At 40.7% G+C, this 12,092-nt stretch overlaps 2 protein-coding genes and 1 non-coding gene across 4 annotated transcripts; 1 reads left to right on the top strand and 2 right to left on the bottom strand.

Moving 5' to 3' along the window:
- The first annotated feature begins 2,615 nt into the window (after window positions 1-2,615).
- On the top strand, window positions 2,616-8,344 carry LOC116804979 (synaptojanin-1). Its single transcript, XM_032734230.2, has 5 exons — window positions 2,616-2,636; window positions 3,056-3,329; window positions 3,927-5,219; window positions 5,276-7,578; window positions 7,902-8,344. Exons 2-4 carry the CDS (start codon window positions 3,165-3,167, stop codon window positions 7,556-7,558), a joined length of 3,741 nt encoding a protein of 1,246 aa, XP_032590121.1. The 5' UTR covers window positions 2,616-2,636; window positions 3,056-3,164; the 3' UTR covers window positions 7,559-7,578; window positions 7,902-8,344.
- Trnae-uuc lies at window positions 7,648-7,719 on the bottom strand. Its single transcript has one exon. It is a non-coding gene; the product is annotated as a tRNA-Glu (tRNA).
- A 533-nt stretch (window positions 8,345-8,877) lies between the features above and the next one.
- Window positions 8,878-11,143, bottom strand: LOC6561187 (outer dynein arm-docking complex subunit 4). Of its 2 annotated transcripts, none has more exons than XM_032734866.1 (2): window positions 11,015-11,143; window positions 8,878-9,606 (listed from the first exon to the last, which is right to left on the bottom strand). In XM_032734866.1, exons 1-2 carry the CDS (start codon window positions 11,141-11,143, stop codon window positions 8,947-8,949), a joined length of 789 nt encoding a protein of 262 aa, XP_032590757.1. In that variant the 3' UTR covers window positions 8,878-8,946. The 2 variants fall into 2 exon arrangements, with proteins under 2 accessions (XP_032590757.1, XP_001986399.1); XM_001986363.2 differs by lacking the exon at window positions 11,015-11,143 and adding an exon at window positions 9,704-10,330.
- Window positions 11,144-12,092: the final 949 nt, after the last annotated feature.

Below are 12,092 nucleotides of genomic sequence, written 5' to 3'. Positions count from 1 at the left end.
AAATTCTAGTAAAATCTTCTGAAGAGAAAACTTAAAATTCTTATACACAAAATGTCATTTATAATCCCACAATAATACCTTTGAAACAGTTGTGTTCTTAACATACTTGAAATTAACACATCCAATTTTTCGCTGAGTGTAAATACTTACAATGACGTAGAGCGCATCATTTAAAAAAATGTAGTCATTTCTCAGCGTATATGCAGATTAGTCATGCTACAAACCCGACACCATCCTCAAGTGAATCTGGGATCGAGAGCAAAGTGTAAGAGCATTATTTCCCTGTTATTCGCAGCAGTTGGAAACAATGAATCTTATCTCGATCGCAACACTGAACATATAAGATTATTAGCTATACACGTATAAACATTAACGATTGCGTACATACTACCAAGACAAACAGACCAACGCTCAGCAACAAGTACAACAACTTTTCCATACATCCATATGTATATATATATATATATATATGAATATATATATATGGTAATAAATTGAGAATATGTATTGTACAGATTAGGGAGCCATATCAATTGCAAGGCAGAGAGAATGAATACTAGAACAAGACCGGAGGCAACCGAATCGCTTAAGTTAACGTATAAATAGAGTAAGAGATTAGTAGTAAATACAAATACAAAAATGTATACATGCATAGGTTTGAGTGTATACAATAAAATAAGGTATACATTTTGTGTTGTTTTTTTTTTTCTTAGAAAAGAAGAGCAATTAAAACAGTGTTTATCTAAATCACGCCATGCCGCAAACTTGAACTCATTTATGCTTTATGCCCCGCCAACTTAAACGTTTTATTTGCAGATAACTAAACAAAAATTTGATTTCTTATCAAAATTCAACTAGTCAAATATGAAAAATTAAACGCGATAAATTTAGCACTAGATAATTTACATACTTACAAATACATTTAGATAGATATAATCATACATACATACAAATTATTATGTATCAATAATCAAGCGCAATTATCTAAAAAGAAAAAATACAAAAAAAAACTAGATAAAAGTTTAACTGAGGCTTTTTTAAAAGCCACATACTAAAATACTTTTAGTCAAAAGAAATTATTAACTGACCTTTTTGCCTAACATAATAATACAGTTATTAGGTAATATGCATATAAATAAAAATATATATATTATTATTTTGCTGTCTCTGTCGGGAATTTCAAATGTAGACAGTTAGCTTATCAATTAAAATTGAAATTGGATAAGACTTTTTTGGGTATGTGTTCAAAGAGATCAGTTTTGTTGAGCTTTTGTTTTGAAAGGTAAAAATTTATTAAATAAGTATGTATTTTCTAAAAATATATTGATAACTAGGCTTAAACATAGTCAATAAATTAAACATGATTAAAAACAATGACCAACAACTATTAAATAATGTTATTTTTATGCTTCAATATATTTATCAACATGATATCTCTTTCCAGGGCCAGAAATGTTCCATTCACGAGTGCAAGCCGAAGAATCATTTACGTACACATATATGCATATATATAAATATATGTATTTACTGATAAGCCACAATCACTGATGACTCATCCGAGTTTACTGATTGTCTGTTTATGTTTTTATTCTTAATGACGGTGGTCATGATATATTGACACTGTTAGATCGTTCGATCGATTCAAGAACTTACCAAATGTCAATTTGATTAATGTAAAGCAAAAATGTATAATTTGCTTACAGTACACCGAGCAGTATAAAGTGCGGTACCGATACGGGCACCTTCGCTTTTTAAATGGCCAGAGCAAACAATTTAACGCTCTTTGCCCGTATTTTTGTACTAGAAGATGTCGCATTGTTCGTATCTTTGCTATATGAATGGTTTTTAGGCACACAAAAAAGTGGGGATTAAGATAGCATTCCGAATTTAGATAGTATTCTATACAATCTTGAATAATTCATTGAAATTATTTTCGCATGACGCGGTTAAAAATTTGTCGCTGGAAATTCGATCGTATTTATTAAAAAATGCTCATGAAATCTCTGAAGTGAGTTACTGATATGATATCTCAAGTCCCCGCAATCTAAATTAGTTAATCAGATTTCCCGCTGTACTTCCAATAATAACTTTTAACTTTCACACTGAATACTTATATTAATTTTAAATTACAAAACTATTAACACTGATTTTTAGCAAATCGTCTTTTATATTCGTAAACCACATTTGCAAAGTTCAGATACTGATTAGTTAATAATTTTTTAATACTAATTATAATAATAAAACAAATCTCCACGAATAATAATAATTTATATAAATAGTTATAGAGCTCATCTCTACGACTGTTAAGCAAACAGAGGAATCTAAGACTATGTTATAAATTTGAATAGCGTGGCCGCTTTTGTTCTTTCTAAAATCTAATCTATTTCCGTAAAAATCGAGTCTGTAAATAAAAGAAATTCAGTCGGCGTTTCAAATGCTGCAAAAATATATATAATACACAATTAAAACACTTTAATAACAGAAAATGTTATTTGCGAACTAGAACCAAATGAACTTAAACCAGGGCCGCAGTGCGTTCGTTCAAGTCACTTGTTCACTGATTGCTTTAATTGAACTTATTCCGAACGATTCAATACAACTCGTCCAAATTGCAATCAAATTGTTGGAAAAAAAAGGTATATCTTATCTAGAACACCAGAAACAGTAACAAAAATTATCGTCAACAATACCTAATGACAATCTGATTACAGTGGCGTGTGGCAAAGCAGCAGAATGTTTATATTAGCATAATAGATACGCACAAATTTTGGCATGCGAAAAATCTATACAGTTTTATCAGCTAACCAGCGACACATACACAAATACACATGTGTGAGCATGCATGTGCGTGCATGTGAGTATGTGTATGTGTGTGTGCACCAGCTGGCGGCGATTGGAATGGGGGCGTATGGAAAAAATTCTTTGCCACTGTCTGTGTTTGATTCTTGTTTATTGCAGTCATTCAATGTTTGGCTCTTGAGTTTTAACACACGCCTCTTTAAATAATCTTTAATAATGTTTAAAAATTGTGCAAATTTGCTGTTTACACTTGCAGATGTTTTGGCCGCTGCTGAAGCGGCATTGATGAAGTCGGAGAAAAAAACACACCAGTGAAACTTTTAGTTCATTCCCAACAAGAAACGAGAAAAGTTGCTGCCCGCACGATGGCCATGTCCAAGGTGATACGCGTACTTGAAAAGTCAATAGCACCGTCTCCGCATAGTGTTCTATTGGAGCATCGCAATCACACCGACTGCATCCTCTTTGAATCCCACGTCTGTGCACTGCTCACCCAGCAGGAGAACGTTATCCGCAAACAGTACACAAAGGTCAGTATCACTTTTCAAATCATCCCATTTGCAATGAAAATTTATTAGGAAAATTTCCATGGCTATTCTTAGTACACCAAAAAGAAGAAAATTACAAAAATATAATAATTATCTATAATTGTTTAATAGATTTTTAATAGCAATATGTCAAGCCTTCAAGCTAAAAGTTTTGAAGAGCGTGGCTCTAAATTATTAAAAGGCAATGAGTGACGCAAACGTCGCGTAATATCAAATTGAACAAATAAAACTAATAAGTAAAGCACCCAACTTGCTTGAGAAGTATCTTAAATTAATAGTTATGTCGCTTTAAATGTTTTTCTATATATGTAAATCACCTAATAACATGTTATGTAACTTAAATCGTGTGACTTGTGTTGACTTATTGATTCATAACATTTTGTATTTTGTAAGCTTTTTCCAATCATCCCAAAAACAATTCTTGGTTTAGTTGTGAAAATACTTATATAAACAAAAGAGAAAACGTTAGTAATTCATAGCTGTATTTTAAATGGGATATTTGTTAGCATATAATCTGAAAATTTGTATATTTATTCTATAATTCTATAAAAATAAATAAATATTCTTCTTTGCACACAGGTGTGCGATGCTTATGGCTGTTTGGGTGCACTGCAGCTGAATGCTGGCGAGAGCACTGTGCTCTTTCTGGTGCTCGTCACCGGATGCGTGTCGATGGGCAAAATTGGCGATGTGGAAATCTTTCGCATAACGCAAACGTCATTTGTATCGCTGCAGAATGCGGTGCCCAACGAGGACAAGATTAGTGAGGTGCGCAAGCTGCTCAATTCGGGCACGTTTTACTTTGCGCATCAGAATCCATCGGCTGCTGGTGCAGGATCGCCACCAAATAGCAAGTTCGATATTACGCTGTGTGCACAGCGTCGCCATCAGACCGACGAGACGGACAATCGATTCTTCTGGAACCGCATGATGCACATTCATCTGATGCGCTTCGGCATCGACTGTCAGTCGTGGCTGCTGCAGACAATGTGCGGCTCCGTTGAGGTGCGCACCGTTTACATTGGCGCCAAGCAGGCACGCGCCGCGATCATCTCACGTCTGAGCTGTGAGCGCGCTGGAACGCGTTTCAATGTCCGTGGCACGAACGATGAGGGCTATGTGGCCAACTTTGTGGAGACGGAGCAGGTCATCTATGTGGATGGCGATGTCACCAGTCATGTGCAGACGCGTGGCTCGGTGCCGCTCTTCTGGGAGCAGCCCGGTGTACAAGTGGGCTCGCACAAGGTGAAGCTATCGCGAGGATTCGAGACCTCAGCGGCGGCCTTTGATCGTCACATGAGCATGATGAGGCAACGTTACGGCTACCAGACGATCGTCAATCTTCTGGGTAGCTCGCTAATTGGCAGCAAAGAGGGCGAAGCGATGCTGAGCAATGAATTCCAGCGGCATCATGGCATGTCCGCGCACAAGGATATCCCACACGTCGTCTTCGACTATCATCAGGAGTGTCGGGGCGGCAATTTCTCGGCTCTGGCCAAGCTCAAGGAGCGCATGGTCGCCTGCGGTGCTCATTATGGCATCTTTCATGCCTCCAATGGCCAGGTGCAGCAGGAGCAATTTGGTGTTGTGCGCACCAATTGTCTGGACTGCTTGGATCGCACCAACTGTGTGCAGACGTATCTCGGCCTGGATACGCTCAATCTGCAGCTGGAGGCATTGAAAATGGGCGGCAAACAGCAGAACATCTCGCGTTTCGAGGAGATCTTTCGTCAAATGTGGATTAACAATGGCAACGAGGTGAGCAAAATCTATGCGGGCACAGGTGCCATTCAAGGTGGATCTAAGCTGATGGATGGTGCTCGATCTGCTGCACGCACCATTCAGAACAATCTGCTGGACAATTCCAAACAGGTGAGTAACGAATACGAATATCGATTCTCTAAACTGATTTGCATACCTACTTGCAGGAAGCCATTGATATTCTGCTTGTGGGCTCAACACTTAGCTCAGAGCTGGCTGATCGTGCGCGCATCCTGTTGCCCTCGAATATGTTGCATGCACCGACAACGACGCTGCGTGAGCTGTGCAAGCGTTACACGGAATATGTGCGTCCTCGCATGGCACGCGTTGCTGTTGGCACTTATAATGTGAATGGTGGGAAGCACTTTCGCAGCATTGTATTCAAGGACTCCTTGGCTGATTGGCTGCTTGATTGTCATGCATTGGCGCGCTCCAAGGCGCTGGTGGATGTGAACAATCCGTCGGAGCATGCCGATCATCCGGTGGATATTTATGCCATTGGCTTCGAGGAAATTGTCGATCTGAATGCATCGAATATAATGGCAGCCAGCACCGATAATGCCAAACTGTGGGCCGAGGAGCTGCAGAAGACTATATCGCGGGACAATGACTATGTGCTGCTCACCTATCAGCAGTTGGTCGGAGTTTGCCTCTACATCTATATACGGCCGGAGCATGCGCCCCACATTCGAGATGTGGCCATTGATTGTGTGAAAACGGGCTTGGGCGGAGCAACGGGCAACAAAGGTGCCTGTGCCATACGCTTCGTCCTGCACGGCAGTTCCATGTGCTTTGTGTGCGCCCATTTTGCTGCCGGTCAATCTCAAGTCACGGAACGTAACGCTGACTATGCGGAAATAACAAGGAAATTAGCTTTTCCCATGGGACGGACACTCAAGTCGCATGATTGGGTTTTCTGGTGCGGTGACTTCAACTATCGCATCGATATGGAAAAGGATGAGCTGAAGGAGTGTGTCCGCAATGGAGACCTAACCACAGTGCTGGAATTCGATCAGTTGCGCAAGGAGCAGGAGGCGGGCAATGTATTCTCCGAGTTCCTCGAGGGTGAAATCACCTTTGATCCAACATACAAATATGATGTGTTTAGCGATGACTACGACACATCCGAGAAACAACGGGCGCCCGCCTGGACAGATCGTGTGCTCTGGCGTCGTCGCAAAGCTCTGGCGGAAAGTGATTTCGGTGGCGTTGGCACAGCTGCCTGGAATCCGGGCAAGCTCATCCACTATGGACGCTCGGAGCTGAAGCAGAGCGATCATCGTCCAGTGATTGCCATCATCGATGCAGAGATCATGGAAATTGATCAGCAGCGTCGACGTGCGGTCTTTGATCAGGTTATCAGGGATCTGGGTCCGCCCGATTCGACGATTGTGGTGCATGTGCATGAAGCATCTGCAGAAGCCGACGAGGATGGACCGACCATCTACGATGAGCATGTCATGGCCGAACTCATTGCTGAGCTCTCCAAAATGGGTGAAGTGACGCTGGTACGTTATGTCGAGGACACCATGTGGGTGACCTTTCGCAATGGGGAATCGGCTCTGAATGCGGCCGCCAAGCACAGCACCCAAGTCTGCGGTTTGGAGCTGGTCTTCGAGCTCAAAACACCCGATTGGCCCCAGCAGGTGGACAGTGAAATTGAGCTATGCACCTCAAACACCATTCCACTCTGCGCCAATCCCGCAGAGCAGGCGCAGTTACTCCAATTAACGCCCGAGGTGCCACAGCGGCCCAAACAGCCACCAACGCGTCCGGCGCCAGCGCGTCCGCCCATGCCCATGTCACCAAAGAACTCGCCACGACACTTGCCCCATGCCGGCGTCATTAGTATTGTGCCCAAGCCGGCGAAGCCACCGTTACCACCGCAGCCAATGCAGACGCCATTGCAGCCGGTGCAGGTGACAATGCCGCCACCGCCGCGTCCACCCAACATGCTTTGCGACACAACGCCCTCATCCAAATCGCAATCACCCACGGAGATGGGTTCGCCGTTGCATGCCACGTCCGCGAGCTCGCCAAGCTCATCGTCGGGCAAGGCTTCGCCCATTGGAGGCGCCACTGCTTTGCCATCCGGTCCAGCCACACCACCACGTCAAACGCAGAGCAAACAAGGAACGCCAGTATCAACGCCCACACGGCAATCCAAGCCACCATCTCTGGATCAGGTCTCACCCACACAGGATACCGCCTACGAGACGACCAGCAACATATACGAGGAGATACAAGATGATGTGCCAGCACCACGTCATCCGCCACCAGCTGCTCCGCCGCCAGTCATTGGAGCCCTTGATAGTCCACGTCGACAGCCGGCGGGGCCAGTACCACCAATGGGTCCACCGCCACCGCTACCCAATCGTCGTGGCCCGCCACCAATACCAAATCGCAGTGGGAATGCACCGCCGCTACCCACACGCCCCACAAATAACTAAGAAACCCGAGCAAGCCCAGAGTAAGTCCATATCAAATGAATATGCATTAAACAAATTTAAAAATATATAAATTATAAAAAAAAAATTACTTCCCATACCGGGAATCGAACCCGGGCCTTCTGGGTGAAAGCCAGATATCCTAGCCACTAGACCATATGGGAGGCTGCTTGCCGAACAGCTAAGTATCGTTTACAGTTACAGTTACGTATGGGAAAATAGTGTTGAAAATATTCAGCTAAAAATAAAGTACAAACTGGTTGTTTTTTTTTTATAAAGAATGCTCAGAGTTAATAGTAATACAAAGATATTATTTAATCAATGTTCTTTCTCTTTCAACTTACAGTCCAGCTGTCAAGCATGGATGGCACTCGATTCAAATGGCACTCCACATATTTACATTCCATTTATTGTTGTGTTTAATGTTGGAAATCGCATAACTAAATACTACAAAAATTATGTATTTGCCAATTGTATAGAAGATATATCATTTACGTACAATGTTGAAGTGTTTCCAGGCAATAATTTAAAAACTGAATTTGTTGTTTATATGCATTCTGTAAGCTCAAAGAAGAGATTGTAAATCGAAATAAGCTTGGTTCATTGCTTTAAACTTGAATGTATCTGTTTCTGTTATATGAGCACTTAATTACTTAACCAACACTGGCCGGATGTACACACACACACACACTAAAGCACCAAATAACCTAAGTATTTATGTTAACCATAGCGAGCAATCTGAACAAACAAACAAAAACTACATAATAAAGTATTAAATTACTACACATACATATTGTATTGTATATGTCTTAAATTATTATAGCCATTCTAGTCAATTTATCAAATAAAACAAAATCAAATGTGGTAGACGAAAGTATTAAAAACAAATTATAAATCAAATCAATACTATGAGAGCTCGCATTACTATATATTATAACTATATACTATATGGCAGTAATTTTCGTTTGTTAACTGAGTTAAAAAGTCAGCAAAATGCTAGAGCTAAAATCCATGGAAATATTTACTGTCGAACATGTTGATTTAGACATTACCTGGGATGATGGAATGAATTATACGAAAACAATATCAAAGAAAAATGCAAATGCAAATTGCAAAAAAATATTTAAAGTGTTAATGTTACACCATATGTGAAAATTGTAAAAAAAAAAAGAAGTTTAATCACCAAATTGCAAGAAAGGTAAATCAATAAATATGCTACTTATAATACAAATTAGAATTGAATTTTATTTGAAGGAATCTGTTCAGGTTCTTTTGGGATCTGTACGAATCGTAAACATTTTTTTTTTAATATTTGTGTTTTATTGAAACCCACGCAAAATGTACTTCAAACATAAACTTAACACTTAAAACTACATCCGTTGCTGCTTTGCTTAAAACCACTTGGGAAGCACATCGTTGGGCAGATTCTTGTGATTCGGCAAAGCAGTGCAAGGACGTTGCTGTCGCCAGAATTCCTGACGCTTGTTAAGGAAGCAGACAGCTTCCTTGGCCAATGCAGAGATATTCTCTGTGTTGGTATCGGCGCGCACGAGATCCGGATGGAGCAGTAGCTTCTCTAGATACTCCTTGTCCACGCACAGCTCACCCAGCAGTTTGCGTGCATTGCGTCGTTCCAGATCCGCCTTTGTGGGCTTCTGTCGTACCCGAGCACTGCTCAGGTTTTGCGACTTGGGCGTATTATCACCCGATTTCTTCGGTATTCCGCTTTTAATTGGAGCAACTGGTATTGTGGAACGGATTTTTGTCCCAATCGTGTTCTCAATGGCCTCCTGTGTCTTCTGCACGCCCAACCGAAATGAAGCAAGCTCCGGACGAGCACGTAATCCCCGATGGAAGAACATCAAACTCTGCTCGAACTGACCCAAATAGTAAAGAGACTCTGCCTTCTGGTATATGGCGCGTATATTATTCTTGTCCTCGCTGAGCGCCGTTTCCGCATCCTGCAGCGCCTTAGAGGCCTCACCCAGCAGCAGATAACATTTGCTGCGAGAGATCAAGGCATTAATATCCGTGCTGTTCAGCTCCAGAGCCTGCAAGCAGAAAGGGATACTTGTTAATAGGAAAAATGTAGAAAATGGGGTATATAAAGATAAATTAGCTGTGCATTTAAAGATTCCCCCTTTCAACCTTGCAAAAGAAATGTATCGCATTCTCCGGATTCGCATTTTTGATCTCCTTCAAGCCGAGCGCAATAATTGAACTAATGTCCGCCTCGTCGGGGATTAGGAGCGCCTCATTGCGATCCTGCTTCTGCTTTATTTGCAAACTCTGCTTGATGTCAAAGGCGCCGGCGCTGACAGCCGCCGCTCGATCCTTGTCCGTATAGAAGTCAACGAAATTCTCCTTGGGCTTCTTTTTCTTCAGCATCTGCTCCTCGATGCGTTTGCGTGCCGCACGCAACTCAGCCTCGATGCGGTTGCCACGCTTGGAGCCGCTAGGCTCCAGATCCTCCGGATGCTTGCCCGCACCTCGGCCGCCACGCTCCGTTGAGGATTTGCCGCCGCCGCCATACGAGTCGCGTCTCTCCCAAATGGGTACCTTATGTGAGGCACGACCGCGACCCTTTGACCTTTTATTCGATTCGTCCAAGGATTCCTCGTCTGCATTAGCTCCCGTGCGTAGGAAACTCTGCAACAGCTCCTGCTCCTTATCAACAGCCAAAATGTTGTTCAACACACTCGTAGCCATTTTAATAACAACAATTTAAACTGCAACTTCAAAAGTTCTCTACGCGGCCGAAAGTGTGAAAAATTCACACCTGCTGACAGTTGCAAAACAATAGATAATTGATTTGCCATTTGCCCATGGTTGGTTGCCAGGAGACTAGCCAACTATAAATATGGGTTAACAATCGATAACAAATAACAAAAATCAACAACACGCGGCTAGGCAAAGTTCGGCGTCGGGTTGAATGGAAGGATTTTAAAAGACATATTGCTGACACTGACATCCTTGGCTCTTTAAGTACTCCATACGTATCCATTTTTAAAGGAGCAGTAAAGTGTTGCACATCAATCAGTTTATTTAGACCAAATAATTGTTGAGGGACTATCCGAGATTTAAGGCTTTTCTTATGGTTTTTGCTTATTCGCCTTTCCTAATGGCCCTCTTATAAGAAATGCCTTTAAAATCTTATGGTCTTTATTTATCTTCCTTGGATGAATCTTTGAACAGAATCCTATTTGCTCTTTTCCCATATCTGCTTAAGTGTTACTCTCAAACTGTAAACAGCTTTTTAATATACCAGTAAATAGTTTTCCTGGTTTACCTTCAAAGCTTTCTCAAAGCTTTCATTGTGTCGCCATCTAGCGAGCGCTTTTAAATGGCAGTCGTTACATTTTCAAATATTAAACTCTTTATGAATCCTTGATTTTACACAATTCATATTGAAATTTTGGCAATAGAATTCCGTTGATCACATATTTTAAATATATTTACCTGATTATAACCATTCAATGCCTTGTAGTATTCACGAACTTTCATGTGATTGTTCGACTGATCGCAGAGCAGTTTAATATTCGTTTCAATTTCCTCAAGAGTATCAACTTTTTGCTTTTTTCGTGGCATTTTTAAAATTAAATATGCGAATTTGAAAAGTAAATTCTTTTTTTACCACTTTACTTTGTAATATTGTATTTTGTTGTATTTTTAGCATTTAAAATACACATTAAAACTCATATCGATTCATTTAATTACTCATTATATTTTACGCTTATCACCTCACATCACGAATTTCATAATTATAATGTTTCTCGTAAATATATTAACTTGTGTGTAAGCTGATATACTATTTGCTCGCAGAAAGAAAATTTTTTTGACCGTGTGCTCACGTCGCTCGTCAATTTCCAACTAAACTGTTAGCTCTTCTTTCATATTTTTCTAGGCTGCCTTCTCTTGTAAATATTCTTGTTGTTGTGGGCTCGAATGGGAGAAGTGGTCTCTGTGGCTAAAAGTTGTTGTTGATTGTTGTGGCTTTTGTAACTTAGTTTGCATGTGCTGACAAGTCTCAATAAACTTCAATAAACTCGCTTTAATATCTCAACAATTTGCTCGCTTACTTAATTCTGTGACAGACAAAAAGGTTGACTGTCGAAATGCTTGATTCGAACAGTAATGCTGTAACAATTGCAATTGCCCATATTAATAAGTTTTAGAGGAAACTTTTTTCTGATGCTCGAGAACTTGTACATGATGGATCAATAAGATATTCTACCGATTCTAGGAATTATCTTCTTAATTATTAAGAAATTTTATTATTTCTCGATTTAATGAAATTGTTCAACAATTGCATGAATTTGAAATGCTCAAATAACACGCATCGATAGCTAATTGTAATCATTATAAATCAAAAGTTGCGTTAGCAAACTTTGGCTCGAAGCCAAAAAGTCACGCACGTTGTCAATGTTGTTGTTGTTGTTGTTTGTTCGTTTTGGTTTTTGTGCGTGGAAAATACAAATCATTGCCTGTTGGCCAAATTAGCTTAATGGCTTTCTGATGAATACAATGAAGTAACAAA

Source organism: Drosophila grimshawi, unplaced genomic scaffold (genome assembly GCF_018153295.1).
Source record: "Drosophila grimshawi isolate 15287-2541.00 unplaced genomic scaffold, ASM1815329v1 contig_1367, whole genome shotgun sequence".
Classification (NCBI taxonomy): Eukaryota; Metazoa; Arthropoda; class Insecta; order Diptera; family Drosophilidae; genus Drosophila; species Drosophila grimshawi.
The sequence above is the reverse complement of the archived record's forward strand: the minus strand, read 5'-3'. Positions and strand labels throughout refer to the sequence as shown.

Bases quoted from the DNA above. Each gene is read 5' to 3' on its own strand.
- LOC116804979 (XM_032734230.2), top strand. From the start codon at position 3,165: ATGGCCATGTCCAAGGTGATACGCGTACTTGAAAAGTCAATAGCACCG. The intron at 3,330-3,926 runs GTCAGTATCACT...CTTTGCACACAG, and splicing joins TCCGCAAACAGTACACAAAG to GTGTGCGATGCTTATGGCTG. The intron at 5,220-5,275 runs GTGAGTAACGAA...ACCTACTTGCAG, and splicing joins TGCTGGACAATTCCAAACAG to GAAGCCATTGATATTCTGCT.
- LOC6561187 (XM_001986363.2), bottom strand. From the start codon at position 10,264: ATGGCTACGAGTGTGTTGAACAACATTTTGGCTGTTGATAAGGAGCAG. The intron at 9,607-9,703 runs GTTGAAAGGGGG...TTCTGCTTGCAG, and splicing joins CGATACATTTCTTTTGCAAG to GCTCTGGAGCTGAACAGCAC.